This window comes from Anguilla rostrata, chromosome 2 (genome assembly GCF_018555375.3).
Source record: "Anguilla rostrata isolate EN2019 chromosome 2, ASM1855537v3, whole genome shotgun sequence".
Taxonomy (NCBI): Eukaryota; Metazoa; Chordata; class Actinopteri; order Anguilliformes; family Anguillidae; genus Anguilla; species Anguilla rostrata.
The window spans coordinates 17,310,680-17,328,251 of record NC_057934.1 but is presented as its reverse complement, the minus strand read 5'-3'; the positions used below and the strand labels follow the sequence as shown (position 1 = coordinate 17,328,251).

General features: G+C 45.1%; 1 protein-coding gene across 2 annotated transcripts; it reads left to right on the top strand.

Annotated features, from left to right (window-relative positions):
• Positions 1–1,774: 1,774 nt before the first annotated feature.
• On the top strand, positions 1,775–17,239 carry LOC135247438 (ectonucleoside triphosphate diphosphohydrolase 7-like). Of its 2 annotated transcripts, none has more exons than XM_064320892.1 (13): positions 1,775–2,108; positions 2,670–2,755; positions 3,561–3,737; positions 7,726–7,931; positions 8,447–8,597; positions 9,612–9,715; positions 9,832–9,891; positions 10,719–10,870; positions 11,627–11,793; positions 12,789–13,110; positions 13,299–13,384; positions 13,586–13,747; positions 14,972–17,239. In XM_064320892.1, the coding sequence occupies exons 2-13, from the start codon at positions 2,748–2,750 to the stop codon at positions 15,186–15,188; spliced, it is 1,812 nt and encodes a 603-aa protein (XP_064176962.1). In that variant the 5' UTR covers positions 1,775–2,108; positions 2,670–2,747; the 3' UTR covers positions 15,189–17,239. The 2 variants fall into 2 exon arrangements, with proteins under 2 accessions (XP_064176962.1, XP_064176963.1); XM_064320893.1 differs by having other exon boundaries at positions 2,594–2,755.
• Positions 17,240–17,572: the final 333 nt, after the last annotated feature.

Sequence of the window (17,572 nt, the reverse complement as noted above, 5' to 3'; positions counted from 1 at the left end):
GACCCATCTCATGCATTTTTGCTGCAGTTAAAATATGCCTGCATCAGTACTTTCTCTCTGTTATCTTTGTTTTATATCATTGTCAAACCATCTTTATGGCACTTGTGACCTGCATGGAACAGAGAAGGTGTAAGAGAGACCCTCAAGTGTTAGAAGTATTTTCTAACTGAGGATAGGAGAGTTTGTTTTTACAGTCGATTACTGAAATAAATCATTCCATTCATGAGAGGAGATAAAAGGGGGAAAAGATCACAGATCACATGCATGTTTATGGTGTTTTTTTTTCAGTTATTTTGGATATGGTGTCATAAACCATGAACTGTGGAAGAGGTCTTCTTTGTTGGCAGGCATTCATGTGTATCAATTTTTATTTTTTTTAACCAAAAGTGGTTGGCCATTTGGAACAAGAAAATCCTGGGGTGTATTTATGCATGTGAAATATATTCACATGCATAAATACCCGCATGTCCTCAGTGCTAAGGCCATTATTCTCCATCTTATCTTAACAGTTGTCTTTGTAATCACCATAGACTCTAGCCATCCATGTAATGCAAGGAACTGGACATCAGCCAACTAGATGATGAAGGTCACTTTTTTGTGGCTTCTATTTACTACATGCTTGTGTCCCATTATTTACTATGGGATTTTTTTTCTGTTGTCATTGCTGATTCATTCTTATGCTGTGCAAACTATTTCTGCTTCATATAGTGATTGATAATTAGTAAAACTATGGAAAACCTATGTGTGACTGTCTTATTCTGTAGAGGGCATCACCATGAGGGCAGGTTGGCTGCTATAGTATTTGTTAACTGACAGGATTAAAAAGCCAACCGGATGTTGATATAAGCTTTTAAACACTGAGACACACATTGAATAGCCTATTCATTAGAACATTCAGATGAAATATATTTTCTCTTCAGATTTTCCCAGTTTTGCTAAATCAAACTATGGGACAAAGGTCATATTAATAACTATTGGGTACCTTGTAGCCATAGTAGTATGACATTACCCCTTCCTTCTGATTTTTACAACTTTTGCTGTGAGATGCATAAGAACGTTCATATAACTAGAAAACCTGAGCATAATAAAAAGTATAAATCTAAAAAGTACATCTAAAAAAAAAAACATGTGTATCTGAACCTGCTGTTTAATGATCTATAGAAAAATCTTTAAACATGCCTTTGGTTTTTTAAAATAAACTTACTTCACTGGCATTCAGTAGACACTCTTATCCAGACCACCCTACAGTGCAAACATACAGTAAGTTCAAAGATCAGGAATTTGCTAGTAATTTGCTAAAAGGGGAAAGAATTGTCCCAAGAAAGACAGCAAGTACATAAAGTGCAGACTCAACTGAAAGCTTATCAATTACCCAATTGAACAGTAAACAAACTTACAAAACTGCCCCAGTGCGTATTAAACTACATTAAATGAACAACAGCAAATAACCACAGGTACAAATAGAAGTTTCATCTCATCTGGTGTTGGGACTAGCTAAAAGCCCTAGAGAGAAGCAGGGCTGAAGAGCTGAGATGCTGCCTGAAGAAGTAGGTCCTCATTCTGTATTGGTAGATGACCAACACCTCTGCTGTTCATACTTCTGTGTGAGGCTCAGTCCATCTCTGAGAGGCCAGAACCAGTTCAGTGGCCAGAACAGGCAGCAGATGTGACCAGGAAGTACAAGCTTGGCGAGAAGGTGGATGCTTTGGGGAGAAATAAGAAGCCCTGCTAGAGCCAACCTACATTTAAGTATGATGACAGCTATGTGCTCAACATCAACTACAAACATATTCCATTCTTAAATGGCTGATTACAATGTAAGCTACGCTTAGCACAAGTCTGCCCCCTACCACAGCACAAGGTGAACTTGGGGGGGGAAAAATCACCAGGAAGTTATTTGCGACAGTCCTCGTTTCCCTGGTGACGTGGCGCCGTATTCCGGAAGGTGTTTTTTTTTTTGTAAGTAGCTAGCTAACTGGGAAATCCGAGTTGTTTTAGACATGGATCAAAAACTCCCATTGCATTTAGGGAGGTAAAATTTTAAAGACATGTTTCCAGCGTTGACACCGTCGTGGAGCAAAGCGTCGTTTTCCATCCATTTGTTTTAGGTAACGATACATTAGTTTTCTTGTTAGCATTAGCTAGCTGGTATTCCTCAAAATACCGCTAGGCTAACGTTATTCACACTTGCCTTAACCGGTTAGCTCGCTAACGTTCCTTAGCTTGCGTATGATTGAGTTAATCGTATATTTTAGTCCTTGTTTTATGATCGAATATAGCTACTGCTCAGCTAGCTAGCTGATTTTACTTTATGTGATATGAATGACACAATTGTGAAAATTCGGTGTAAATGACAGCGCTTTAAAATGATTTTGACATCACAGACTACATGTCAGTTTGAATATGAAGTTATGTAACGCTCATCTTATGATTATGATAGCCAGTTAGCTAAGTAGTCTTGGGCTTTTGAGTTAACTGAATACCAGCTCTTGCGTTTAATAAAATTAATTAGAGACTTGTAACGAGAGTCTTTAAGTTTACTTTCTTCCCACGCTTATAATCGCACGATTGAGGTTTAGTGCATCTACTTCAGCGTTTGAAGGACACCGCTTTTCCTGTCCCCTCCCTCTGAATTTTCCACAAATCCGGCCATCGCGGGAAACGAACAGCTGGGCCCACACAGAAAACACACCATCATGAGGAGGTGACAGCACGTGAAGTTCTACTGGCATATTCAGCCGAAACATATGGCAAGGTATTGTCCCATACCTGACATTAATTAGGGTTTAATTACAGCTCTAACGGTAATATACATGGACATGAATTTGTAATATAACTGGTTAGTCGGAATGTCATTGGTATTAAATGTGGAGACGTGCAGCATAGAATCTGATTGATTGTGATCCCTAGCTTTGTTGATTTGAATTATAATGCACATCATCTATAAAAAGGCATTGTGGACTTCTGTCTCCCTGCCCCAGACTACCTAACTGCTGTGACAATAGATTGCAGGTCACAGTGTGGGCTAACAATGTGCTGTAGGAAAATTAACTGGGTTTATGAGAATGCATGATGACAAGAACATGGCATTCAACTCTCCACTTTGACTTCAGCCGAAATTATCCAGCACTGTGTCTAGTCTTTATACACCTCATAGGTATAGTAAGTTTCTTCTACTAAATATTTTTTATATCTAAATTGTTGCAGCTGTTATCAGAAACATTAGCAAAAACGTGTTAAAAAAAAGTGAAATACTTTTATGGTACATTTAACTTGATGCAAACCTTCAATATATGAAGAAAAAAAACTCTAAAATGGACATATAAGATTTTTGAACAACACTGGTGATAAACTTTAATATTGTAGAAATAAGCACCAAAACACCTTTTTTTCTACTTCGTTAGGCCCATGCACCCACTTGATTAGTTGTACCTGTTGGTTCTGAAGCTTGTTTTAGTTCTAAAGCTACTGTCTCTGGGCAGGAAAACATGTTCAATGTGAAATGCAAATTGCATGGTCACTTGTAAAATGTGAAAAGTCTTCATTGCTGCTCCGTATAGGATCAGTTTCTCCTGCCTGCTGCCTGCCTCATGGCACTTCAGCCTGTCCCTGCTGGGGTGCGTGGCAAGACAGAGGGTCTTCTGTGCCATCTTCTTCACCTGCTTCCTCCTGCTCCTCCTGACCTTGTACCAGACAGACCACTGGGGCCCGGCACCCAGGGGCGGCCATGTCAACAAGTGAGTCTTTCCCCGAGCAGGGTCCGGCTCCAGCCGGAGCCTGGGTCCCCTTTTCCCGGTAGAGTTAATCAAACAGGATTTGCGCGTTTGGAGTTGACATTGCGGGAGCTAGTTCCATAGATTAGCGTGGGGAACTTTGTGCTGTGGATATGCGTGTGTAAGTTAAATTGTCAAAGCAAATAAAGTTAAGATATGTCTGAGGTTTCTCCTGGTAAAGGAAGCTTCTTATATAATGGTTGATGGTGCTGGACTCTGGACCTGAGGGTCATAAGGTCCATTCCCAGATATGCGTTTTACCTTTGTAAAAAGCTATTTTGATGTTTGTGGTTTATCTTAGTCTTCACCCTTGCGTGGACTACTTATATGTGATGTCTAAGGGAGTAGTACGCTATGTCTCCATTATCAGATTGTTCAAAAAAATAAAACAAAGCACCAGTGGTTACTCTTAAAATGACCTATGGTGCCCTCCAAAATTATTCACAATCTTGATAGACATGCACACAAGGCTGTATAAAATGTACACCATGTGCAATGAGGTACATTGTATGGAAAATTAAATTATTTTATACCAATACAGTTGTTGAGAAAAAAATATTTAGACAAAAAGATTATGCACAATTATACACGCTCCAAATGATTATTTAAAATAAATTAGATAAAAAGAAGCCTTTTTTTTTTACATGCTTCTGAACTTTCAGTCTAAGGCAACTGTATTGGGTTACATAAATCCATGGCTTCCTGTTTCACCGGTCTAAGAAAGAGATAAGAAGTATTTGAAACCTGTGTGTCATGCTTACGCATGGGGCAAGGAAAAGAACTCTCACCAGACAGATAAATGGTTGTTGACCTTCTCAATTAAAAGACAAACAAATAAAAAACAAAAGATACACTACTTAGCCAAAAGTATGTGGGCACACAAAGACCACACCCAAATGTGCTTGTTGAACATCTCATTCCAGTTGCTGCCCCCCCCCCCCCTGCTGCTATTTGGAACATGACTGCAAGGATTTGCTTCCATTCAGCCACAAAGCATTAGTGAGGTGGGGCACTGATGTTGGGAAATAAGGCCTGGTTCGCAGTCGGTGTTCTAGTTCATCCCAAAGGTGTTAGATGGGGTTGAGGTCAGGGCTCTGGGCAGGCCAGTCAAGTTCTTTCACACCAAACTTGGCAAAACCAGTTCTTTATGGACCTCACTTTGTGCATGGGGGCATTGTCATGCTGGAACAGGAAAGGGAGGGCCTTCCCCAAACTGTTGCCACAAAGTTGGAAGCATACAATTCCCTCGAATGTTATTGTATGCTGTAGCATTATGATTTAAATTCACTGGAACTAAGAGGCCTAGCCCAAACCATTAAAACAGCCCTTGACCATTATTCCTCCTCCACCAAAGGTAGCATTCTCCTGGCATTTGCCAAACCGAGAGTCATTCGTCAGACTGCCAGATAGTGAAGCATGATTCGTCACTCCGTTACCTGCTTTTTACTGCTCCACTGTCCAATAGCGGTGTGCTTTATACCAGTCCAGCTGACACTTGTCATTGCGCATGGTGATCTTAGGCTTGTGTGTAGCTGCTTGGCCATGGAAACCCATTTCATGAAGCTCTCGAAGAACAGTTCTTGTGCTGAGGTTGCTTCCAGAGGTGACCTGAAACTCGGTAGTGAGCGTTGCAGCTGAAGACCGATGATTTTTATGCGCCACGCCCTTCAGCGCTCGCCGGTCCTGTTCTGTGACCACGTGTGCCCTACCGCTTCACGCCTGAGCTGCTGTTGCTCCTCGATGCTTCCACTTCACTGCACTTCCAGTTGAGGGGGGCAGCTCTAGCAGGGCAGAAATTTGACTGACTTGTTGATAAGGTGCCATCCTGCGACAGTGCCACGTTGAAAGTCACTGAGCTCTTCAGTACGACCCATTCTACCGCTAATGTGTCTGTGGAGATTGAATGGCTGTCTGTTTGAGTTTATGCACTTGTTAGCAAAGGGTGTGGCTGAAGTAGCCAAACCCACTAATTAGAAGGGGTGTCCACATACTTTCGGCCATGTAGTGTACCGCGGTGTACTGTTTGGTCAGTAATGACGAATGAGGAGCAGTGGTTAGTCTGCCTGTTAGAGGACTTAAGTGCTCTCCCCAGCACAGCTTACTCAGTGAGGCAGATTTGGGACGCTAAGAAACATTGAAGGGGCACAAGCATGTCTCAGAGTCAACCAAGAAACGGACTGACCACATAATTATGGTTTTGCTGTTTTTTTCCTTCTCAGTCTCCAGACTCGAACCCGAAGAACATTTGTTTTTGGAATTAAAGATGGCAGTCCACAAGCATATCTTGTGAAGTATCTGAAAGATCTTGAAAGATTCTGAGTGAAAGGTGGCCTAAGGAAAAGTGTTATTTTGATTGATTTCACTGAATCATTAAAATGGAATATTTTCTACATGTCAGAGACCTAAAATATATCTCATTACTTGTACAATGTTTTATTTGATCATCTTAACCAAATGTAAAAAAAAGTGGCAGAAACTTGCATAAATGCAATCTCTCTTTTGACCTTTGTAACCTTGACTTTTTGTCATACTATGCATATTTATTTGTTTTTAAGAGGTGGTAGTGTTAAGGCATTAATTGATATAAAGGGCTTCATTAGGTGAGGTTACCCATTATTAGCAGACTGAAATCATCTACGTGGCTTTAAAAGAAACTCAACGGGGTAGCTTATGTGATGTTTGTGCGTGAGTAGACCGATAGCTCCCTCATGTGGAAGGTGCCCCCTCCTGTGACCTCATCATCTTTGTAAGAAGGTAATCGTCTTTGTGAGAGGGGCCTTAACCACTCTGGGACCCACCTGACCGATCCTTTTGCTAACGCAGTCTGCATCTCCACCACCCCCCCCCCCCTTTCACTCCAGCCGGGAAGAAAGAAACTAGCTAATTTGACCGAAAATGGAGCTAATCCGTTTCCTTGCCCCCGCCCGTGGTCAGCTAATCTCGTTTACATCTCTACGGCCGGCCAAGCGCCCTCCGAGACGGCGGTGTCGGGTTTCTGCCGACAGAGAGGAATAAAGTGTTAATTTCTGCTTGCGTGAACAGATTCCTCCGGCGCTGATCGAGTTTAGGCCGATTGTGCTGATTAACGGCATCGATCTCTCGGGCCAGACAAGTGGAGCACCCACTAGGGGAGGCGCTGGTTTTTTCTGCCCTGACCCTAATGCGTATCAGCTTGCCCTCGAAGAGGTGCTGCGGGCAGATGTTGGGAAACCCAAGATCGGTAATAGAGGGCTGACTCCTTGCTATGCACCCCTCAAAAGGCCCTGCTCCACCATTGGGGAATAGGCCTAATATTTCACATCGTAAGCAAAACAAGGTGCATTGATCAAGTCTGAGTGACAGTTAACTACTTTACTTGGGTTTGTGTAACTGTTCTTTGCCCCCCCTCACATGCACACACACACACGAACACACACACGTTTCCCTTAAACATTTGCATGAAATATATAATATAGACTACAGCAATCAGATTTTGTTTTTTGTGTATTCTCATTGCTTAACTAAAGAAAAAAGCACTCTGATTCATGTCACAGCTGTTATATAGCTAAGATGATACGATAGGCTCCCAAGCTTATTTCCTCATGTTTTTGCAATGACTAATGGAATTTTTGTAGTTAACAGTGGAATGTGTACAGTACAGTATCGTATGCTTCAAAGTATTAACAGGCAGGTTGTGTACCCGTACCTGTGTTTGTTCTGATTCTGTTCTGAATCTTTTCCAACCTTGTTTATATGGCTACCTCACTTCCCACAGTTCCACAAAATGTGTGTCTGTACTGCCGTTTGCCTCTGAAAAAGTCCCTGTTATATGAGAAATTCAGAATAATTTACCAAATCAATGTGTACCTGCCATGTATTGCGTTACTTGTCAGTCAGTTGCCATCCACCAATGTTTTGCGTGTGCAGTGTTAGCATGGTGGCTAAGTGATAGCTTGTGTGTCCCTTGGCGCAGGTATCTGTCTATTGTTGAGAACATGGAGGCGACAGATGTGCTGAACCCCTTGCTGAACTATGGGATAGTGGTGGACTGCGGCAGCAGCGGCTCGCGGGTCTTCGTGTACTACTGGCCCCCGCACAACGGCAACCCCCACACCCTCCTGGACATCCGGCAGATGAGGGCACAAGACCACACCCCCGTGGTCAAGAAGATTAAGCCAGGTGAGGGGGGTGCCTCTGAGCTGGTGACCGCTGCGTGACTGAGGAGGAGGCATCGGGTGGGAAGCATTCATGTGTCCGCGCTGTGGTTTTAACTGTGGCTATAAAGCTAGTCTGGCTAATACTGTACATACCAAGCTGTTATCTTCAGGACAGATGAGAGCCATGGTACTTTGGACTTCTAGCAAAACGGTATCCAAGTGGTCTCTGTGGTAACGTGGCACGTGTCACAAATCTGTACGTTGATTGCATTTTTTCCCCCCTTTCCTGTACAGTAGGATGTGTCATTGGCTTTCATACGCAAATTAGCTGTGTGTTTGGGGACAGGTGGTTTCCCCTTTGAAAGTTGCCGTATCTCACCCGTCCATCCAGGATATAGCAATTATAGTTCTTCACGAGTACGGAGATTCTCTAAATAGCCGAGACGTTGCATCAGTCGCAGGCGTGCGAAAAACGAAACCTCTCTTTCTAGGGCAGATGGGCCTAATGCTTGGTGTTTGTATCTGGCCTTGCTGTAGGTATTTCCACGTTGGCGCTCACCCCCGAGAAAGCCAGCGACTACCTCCACCCCCTGCTGAGCTTCGCCGCGGCTCACATACCCAAGAAGAAGCACAGGGAGACGCCTTTGTACATCCTGTGCACTGCAGGCATGAGGCTCCTGACTGACAGGTTGGCCTCTTCATTTAAAAAAAAAAAAAAAAAAAATTAGGCTAACTTCTGCCCAACCCCGTTCCTGGAGATCTACCCTCCAGGAACGGGTTTTCATTTGAACCCTAACTTGGCACACCTGACTCTCATAATTAGCAGCTCAGCGTGATCGGTAACTGTTGATTGATGTGTGCTTTGTTAGGGTTGGAGTGAAGTGTACCTGTGGCCTAGATCTTCAGGAACAGGGTTGGGCACCTCTGATGTAGGCTAAGAGTCTTCATGTAGGGCAGCAACCACGGATTTTATTTTTTATTTCACTGAGATGTTTCATGTTAAGCCACTTGCTCTGGGGTACAGCAGCAGTTTTTGAACCAGCAATCTCTGAGTTCACTTAATGTTATTCTGCATAGCACGTATCGCTCAGTATTTCAGAATGAGTGATATGTACTGGATTAACACAGGAATTTTCATTGCCTGTGTTTACTTATTTCTCTGTTGGGGATGGGTAGCTCAGACATTGACACTGGTTCACTGGTCTATTTCTGTGCCTTCTCTCTTAATGAGAAGTTGTTCTGTATTCCTGCAGTTAAGCAGTTGTGAACCATGTGAACAGCAGGAATTCTGAATATGCAAAAACAGTTTCGGTTGCAAAACCTGTATTCTGTCACCATTTGTCCTTAACTTGCAAGTAAATGCAAGCATTTCACTTTCAATTGGTCAGCTCGCCAAACTGTGTTTGTAAAGGAAAAAATGATTGCGGTTAACTGCTGGTCAAAGTTAAGGACGAATGCTGAATGAATCCCAGCCTAAGTCTGCCCTTTCTTTCATATTTATTTCTTATTCAAATCATTTTGATTTGAGGGCAGATACAATCTGTGGTTCTCAAACAATGCTGTTCTGTGGAGCTCCATTTATTGCCAGTGGCTCTGGCCTCAGTCGGATGTGATATGTGGTTAAAATGAGGAAGTGATAGAGTTGTGCAGTTGTCGTGACAACAGTCCGTTGAATTAGCCACCGGTCTCCTCTGCGTTCCAGCCAACAGGCCGCCATCCTGGAGGACCTGGTTACAGACGTGCCAGTGGAGTTTGACTTCCTGTTCTCCAGCTCGCATGCAGAGGTGATCTCTGGGAAACAGGAAGGTAGGAAGGTCACAGCGCCCCTTGGAATGGAACACCTCCCGACCGCAGTAGCAGCACTGGTGCGCACCCGTGCGCAGTTTGTGTTCGCTCGCTTACGCCTCTGCTTCTCTCCCCAGGTGTGTACGCATGGATTGGAATTAACTTTGTGTTGGGCCGCTTTGACCATGCTGAAGAGGGTGAGTGCGTGCTAGTCGGGTCAAAAGGGAAGACACACCAGGGATAAGGAAAACTCGAAACCATGTCGAGAAGTCGCTTTCTTAAAGATCGACTGGTCTCCTTTCACCAAATCCAAACTGTGAAACTGAACCTGTGGTCTGTATCAGTCAACCGCAAACAGTGACCAGTTCAACGGTTCACTGCCCTCAGGAGCGTCGCATTGTCAGACTGGTTCTTGAGATTGTGTGTAATGCCTTCTGCCTATGTACAAGTGCTTGAGTTTTGTGTCATTTCCTGCCTTGTAATGTTTACTTAGACAGATTGATGGAAATCATACTGATAACAATGACCATGACCTTGGAGTCATATATGTGATACAACGTGCACTAGCAGTTTCATAATTCCGCTGACCTTTTCTCATTTTATATTGAGGATATCTTATAGTGAAATTAGTCTGCTGTTTTTTGTATAGGCAGTTAAATTACATGGGAGTGTATACATTTCAAAGGGCATTATAAGTTGCCCAGACTTTCTTTCTGTTATATTTTTTATTATTGTTTCTACCAATGACATGCTGTTCACCCACAGTCCACCACATGTCAGTGAAAGACATGCTTCTCTTCTGATACTAGCTCTCTCCTGTAGTACTATGTGGACTTTAGGGTGTAATATAATCAACTGGATCAAAGAAGTGTGCAAAGTTCAGCTGCACTGCTCCTGGTTTGCAGGTGTGAGTGGAATAATGGTACCTTGAAGCATAATTGCCGACTCAAAATTGGGCAGAGGAAAGGGGGGAAAGGAACTAGAGTATATGAAATATTGAGGAAAAAATGGTTGTGTCCTGAAGGGGAAGAGGCAGTGGTCGAAGTTACTACCGGAGGGCAAAACCAGGAGCCAATCAGCCGGCGGCGCACTGTGGGTATCATTGACATGGGCGGAGCCTCGCTGCAGATAGCCTATGAAGTGCCCGGTGCCATTTCCTTCAGCTCACCTGAGCAGGTAAGGCCTGATTGTGTGAGCCTGTGTGAGTGTTAATCCTCTGCCCTTCCTTAGTCTTCATTTGCTAAGCCTTAATAAATGATGCGTCATATCTTTCATAGCTTTTGTACCAGGAACCCATTTAGTTGCCCTTCTTTCTACTTTTCTTAGGGCTTTCTATATGCTTTTTGTAGTGTGGTACCAGTAACTGCACATAATGATTTAAAGTTAAAATACATCAGAAAATAACCTCCACTGAATTATTTTGGTACTTCTTATTGTCACAGCACTCGGTTGGCCTTTTAAAGTTTTTTTTATGGCTACAGCACTTTTCCTGCAAGGCATTACATAAAAAATGTACTCTTGAGAGGAAGTAACCCCATACAAAAAAATATTCACAGTCGCCATATGTTCATGCTCAATGTTGTTAATCATTCTGCTATTTATAGTATCCCACTGCTTTCCAGGAGCTATCGCATAGTAAGTGGAAATAATCTCTGGGAATACTATTAATATTATTATTTATTCTTACCAATTGGCTCCAACAATATTTTTTTGTAGTTTTCTGCAGTTTTTCCGACAATTGTTTTTTTAAATTTTATTTTACTTTTCCGTAGTTTTTGTTTTATACTTTTTGTTATTCAGTCTGGAAAAAGGGCGGGGTTACAGTTTGAATGCGAGCAGTGCTATGCTGAATGATACGGTTCAATTGGTCGAGTGCCCTTCAGGGTTGTTGGGCGTGGCCTAACCGTGCACTTCCCCCCCCCCCCCTCCCAGGAGGAGGCGGCGAAGAGCCTGCTGGCGGAGTTCAACCTGGGCTGCGACGTGGAGCACACGCAGCACGTCTACCGCGTCTACGTCACCACGTTCCTGGGCTTCGGCGGCAACATGGCCCGCCAGCGCTACGAGGATGACCTCATCAACGCCACGCTGTCTAAGAACAGGTATGACACGCACCAAGTTAACAATAACAGCGCACTGCTTAGAAGCAGGTATCGCACGCACACAGGTGTTGAGTAAGAGCTCGTTATCTGAGATCAGGCAGAACACTCTTGTGCGTTCAGTATTGGTTTCTTTTCACTTCTTTTCACTCTAGAAAAAAAGATTCTTTTCACTCTACAGCTGAATACCATTGTAAGTTCCCACCTCCCGTCACTGCACAGAGAACAAATTCAGACACGGTACAGTTAACAGTACACTGCACACGAGACACACAGGCATTCAGCAAGAAGTGACTTTTGAACCTCTCAAATTTTTGGGTGCACCAGTCTTCCACAAGGTGGCGCCTGCTGCATCATTGAAACGTTCAGGAAGGGTTTGCATGGTGTACCTATGGTAAAACAAAAAATAAGTTATGGGTGAATGCAACATCTGTATAAATAATTTAAAATTAAATTAAAATATAAATATGAATGCCACATCTGTGTAAGTACACCATTAGAGTGTCTCTTTAAAAAAGTTCTGAATGAGAGGTGCAAACTATACCTTGAGCAAAATGTGAGCCGTTTTTCCTGTTTGATATCCCAACTTGGCAAAGACGTATACTTTGTTTAAAAAGCATCAGGCTTTTCCAGGCTGTCTGTATGCACAGGTTCCAGTAACTTTTTGTGACTAAAAAAATACAAACAAATAAAATGTGTTTTTATTTCCATGGTCATTATTGACAGCCAGCAGAGGATGGGTTCCCCCCTTTATAGCCGGGTTCCTCCCAAGATTTCTTCCCATTGGAGAGTTTTTTATACTGCCGTTTGAGGGTTTTTCTCCCCACTGGGAGTTTTTTTTTTTACCTCGTGTGCTTGCTATTTGGGGGTTCAGGCCAGGTTTTTACTCGGTTCTTGCTCTGTTTTTGCTCTTTTTTTTTGCCACTCTATAAAGCGTCTTTGTGACAGCTTTCTGTAAAAAGCGCCATACAGACAGAATTGATTTGATTTGCCATTAGGCTAACTGGAGATACGACGGGCACAGGGGAGTCCACCCCCTACCTGGACCCGTGCCTGCCCAGGGGCCTGTCGGAGACGGCGCAGCGGGGGGGCCGGGCGGCGTACCTGCGCGGCCAGGGGGACTGGCCCCGGTGCCAGGCGGCGGTGAGGCCCTTCCTGGGCCTGCACAACGGCACGCTGTCCCTCCGGGGGGTCTACCAGGCCCCCATCGACTTCCGCAACAGCGAGTTCTACGGCTTCTCCGAGTTCTACTACTGCACGGAGGACGTCCTGCGCATCGGGGGCCAGTACGACAGCGCCAAGTACGCCAAGGCCGCCACGGTGAGCCTCGCCCGCGCCAGTTTCCGAGACGGGCACTGCCAACGACGATGTTGTAAACTGCGGCTTTTAATATTTGGTCTGTTGCAGATTGCGATGAGGCTATTTTGAGAATTCTCTTCTAGAAAGTTCTGTCTCTTTCTCTCGATGTGATAAGTGTCTCAAAACGTCGTTTTCTTCCTCTGATGCAGGATTATTGCGCCACTGAGTGGTCAACTTTAAAACAGCGGCTGGACAGCAAGCTCTACTCTTCACAAGCTGACCTCTCCAGACTGAAGTATGATTATTTAACGTGTGAGTGTGTGTGTGTGTGTGTGTGTGTGTATGTGCGTGTGTGTGTGTGCACCTGTGAATGCATGCCTGTGGATATGCCCTCTAACTCTCTCTTGCATCAACTTCTCTCTGTTCCCTCTTCTCTCTTGTGGCATTCTCCGATTGGTCCGTGGCCCTGTGCCCCGCCCCCCTCGTGTTTCCTTAGGTACCAGTGCTTCAAGTCGGCCTGGATGTACGAGGTCCTGCACTCCGGGTTCCGTTTTCCTCAGGATTACCCCAGCCTGAAGACGGCTCAGCTCGTCTACGACAAGGAGGTGCAGTGGACCCTGGGAGCCATGCTGTTCAAAACACGCTTCATGCCACTCAGGTAACCCCGCCTCCCCCGGCTCCACCCCTTTTTCACACCTTGCCACTTGGGTAACCGCACCCCCCCACCCCACCCAATCCTGTCAGTTGTCAGGACAGAAAGCCCCGCTCCTCTGTGCTATATGAACTATATGCTACGCGTGCTTGATGACTCATTCATGTCAGTCGCAGCTGTTATGAATGAATTACCCCCAAGCCCTTTGGAAGCTCAGCTCCGCCTCCTAGAGTAAATAAAGCGACGTAGGAATCCTGTCGTGGCATATCGGGCATGCCTGCTGCGGCCTCATGCTGGTCAAAGAGCATTTCCCTTTCTCCCTCCCTTTCCCTCCCTCGTTTTCCTCCCGTTTCTCTCTCCCCCCGTTCATTTCTTCGCTTCTCTCTGTCCACCTTTTTTTTCTTTCTCTTCTGACCGTGTTTCACTCAAGTTCAGGATCGAATGAGCTGCATTAGCACTGCAAGAGCATGGTTATGTTGCCAAACCAGTGAGAAAGCACTCAGGTGACGGAACAAGGAAAAATAGTTAATGATCTTTATAAGTAAACATACATTGTAAGAGAAATACAGTACTTGTTTCTCTCTATCCCCTACTTATCCCCACTCCTTCTCATCGCATATTTTCTCTCAACTTAAAGTTCAGGTCACTTTATTTGCATAACACATGCATACTTCTAAATGAACAAAAATATTCAGAGATATCGCTTTCCAAATTTCTCTCTCTCTCTCTCTACCATTCTTGCCAGTCTGTTTTTAGAATTTTTCTTTTTGTGTAGTTTTTAAATAGTTTTTTTTGTTGTTTTGTTTTTTTCCAGATTTGTCATATGGGTTAATATTTCATGTTAGGTAAATGTTTTTTCCATAACAGAAGTAATCAGGGCCCTGTTTCACAAGGCAGGATTACTGAGTTAACTGTATAACCGCGCTGAGTAAAACCCGGAACAGCTCTTTCCACTTCAGTCCGTGTTCCAGATTTGTTCCGGGTTTTACTCGGTGCACTTATCCAGCTCGGTAATCCTGCTTAGTGAAATCCCCACCAGGTTTACCTAATGAAGGGGAAGTAAGGCCTCTCTCTCTCTCTCTCTCTCTCTCTCTCTCTCTCTCTCTCTCTCTCTCTCTCTCTCTCTCTCTCTCTCTCTCTCTCTCTCTCTCTCTGTCTCTCTCTGTCTCTCTGTCTCTCTCTCTCTCTCTCTCTCTCTCTCTCTCTCGCTCTCTCGGTTGTGGCCCTCAGGGACCGCCAGCAGGAGGCCTTCCGCCAGTCGCACCCGAGCTGGCTGCGCGCCTCCTTCGTCTACAACCACTACCTGTTCTTCGCCTGCATCCTGGTGGTGCTGCTGGCCATCCTGCTGTACATCCTCCGCCTGAGGCGCATCCACCAGAGGGAGCTGCGCCAGGCCGAGGCCCTGGACCTGCTGTGGGCCGAGGAGGGGGAGGTGCTCATCGCCTGAGGGGGGGGAGGTGCCGCTGGGCCAGAGGGTGGGGCTTGACTGGGCTGGGCTGGGCTGGGCAGGGAGGATACGGATCAGGAAGAGGAAGAGACGGGAGCCGCTCCCGGAAAGCAACGGGACAGCGGGGTTTCGTTCACGCCCCCACAGCGACCTTGAGCCAATCAAAAGTCAGCGGTGTTAGCAGTGCTGTGTACTCCGTTGCACAAAGCAGCAATCGTTGTAAATCAGGGTGACATCGATAGTCTGTGTGACGGTTCCTATTTTTTTAGTTCTGTGAAGTCTCCTTTCATTCGTCTCAGAGACATGTCAGAGAAATTTCAGATGAAGTGTGGGTAGCGACTGTCGCTAGGAGGAGGTCGATCTGTCGGCAGTAGGGAAATACCCGACGTGGAGGATGGTGGGAGGGTGCTGACCGCGTCGAGTAGAGGGACCGTGAACTCCTCCAACCTCGCCATCGACACGAAACTGTGCGGAGGACGAGTCCTTGACGTTTCCCCGGAGGGAACCGCGGGACGATAAACCAATCGGGGAGATCCCGGCAGATGTGAACAGCAGCACCCATTTTTTGAACAGGAGCGGCCATTTTAATCGTGCTTCTCTTTTTTCCATTTCCCCCGGCCCGCCGCGGAGCCGCGCGGGGGAAGCGCCGGGTCCGTTTCCCGATCGCGTCGGGCCTCTCGAGGCCGCGGCCGGTCCCTCGTGCCCTTCGTCGTTTCGCGGGCCCGAGCCGAACCGCCCCCCTCTGCGTGCCAGCGGGTCCCCAGCGCGCGCCAACCAGATAAACTGTGGCTGCTGACGGGAAGTCCGCGTTCCAGCTTCCGCGTCGCTCGGGTGACCGCGAGCCGGCGTTAGCTACGATCCGTTAGCGTCCGGCGCGCGGCGGCCCAAAGCGGAAGCCGCTCGGAGAGAGTCCCGTTTCTCTGGGCAGAAGCTGCCATGATGAGCCCACACTAGACTGCTGCTGCTCGTGCCAGAGAACGCCTCCGTGACAGGAGCTGAACAGCCCTGTGTAATTATGACTGAAACGTTGTGGCGGATTGCAGGCCAGTAGTACAATTTTGTGCGCCATTTTTTGTTTTGTTTTGTTTTTTTTTTCTTCAAATGCATCGAGCTTTGTTTGATGAAAGGATGTTAATTTCGGTAAATTGTAACAAGTAGGTTTTGACTATTTCGCGGATCCGATGGACTGTAATTGATATTATGTGTTCGGGTAATTTATGAGCCAATGCAACAGTGCGGCATTCCGTTGTAAATTTGTGCATTCCTACAGTCGGCCTTTGTTTTTTATTTGTTTCTTTGCTCTTGCTGTTGGCAGGACTGTAATTGTCGTGTCAGTTCTGTGACAGGCTGGTTTCAGACCGCGACGAATGGATTGCAGAGTCCAGCAGAGGTCTTGACCTGGTCATTATTTCGGTCGGACCTTCCTGGAAGCAGCCTGTAATCAGGCTGTGGCGAGTCGTCTCCTTTTCAACCTTTAATTTCGCTTTTGTGAGAACAGGAGCAGCAGTCCCTCCGTTTCTTACCAAGCGGTATTTGTGTCCAGGTGTTTACACGTTTTTGCCGCTGGTTTCTAAAATGGCTACGACAGGAAAAACCCTATGCGGCGGGTTCACGTTCTGTCGGTTCGAAAGTGCTGTTTATAGACTGCTAGCTGCGTTTCAGGCAAAAATGTGCTAAATGTGGAGTCCCCCGATCTTTCCTGTCACTCAGTCTCTCGATTCTGTACACCCTCGTCCAAAAACATTTCTAAATGTACACTTAAAGGTGTGCTGCGGCATTAAATTTGACAATTTTCAAAGACCCTTGGAGATGTAGGGGACCCGTAGGCTCCATTTGGGTTGTTGGACCAACGGCTGTTGATGTAATGCCCTCCGGAGTGTGGGTTGTTGATTAAAGGATTAAAGATAGCTTTAAGGAAATCATTGGTGATCTGGGCACTGTGCAATGTGAACTTGAGCAAAGGGACCAATAACATGAAGTGTTTAAAAAATCAAGACAAAATGTATTGTTGTGATATGTTGTATTAAATTTTTAATTCAGTTTTTAAAAAAGTTTGGTTTTTGGTTTGTTTATTTTTGTCTTCTTCTCTGCCTGCATGGCTGAACAAATGCTTGAGATATGCTTGAATATGGGAAACACAAACTTTGTTGTGATATAGAATTTCATTCAGTGACATCAGCTATCATCTATAAACTGGTTAGCGTAATTGCTACATTTTTTATTATAACCGTTAAATGTTTTTACTAAAGTGTGTAAGGTAATTCATTTGAAAAGGTCCTTGGAAAGAAATTGTACCAAAAAGTACTTTAACTTTTACATTAAACATTCTGTCTGAACTCTGTCTGTGGGTCAGAGTTCATCCCCACTGTTGTGACAGGAAGTTG

What these genes read in the sequence shown, in the direction of transcription:
- LOC135247438 (XM_064320892.1), top strand. An exon ending in GCCACGCTGTCTAAGAACAG is followed by an intron (nt 11,794 to 12,788) that starts GTATGACACGCA and finishes ATTTGCCATTAG; the next exon opens with GCTAACTGGAGATACGACGG. An exon ending in ACACGCTTCATGCCACTCAG is followed by an intron (nt 13,748 to 14,971) that starts GTAACCCCGCCT and finishes TGTGGCCCTCAG; the next exon opens with GGACCGCCAGCAGGAGGCCT.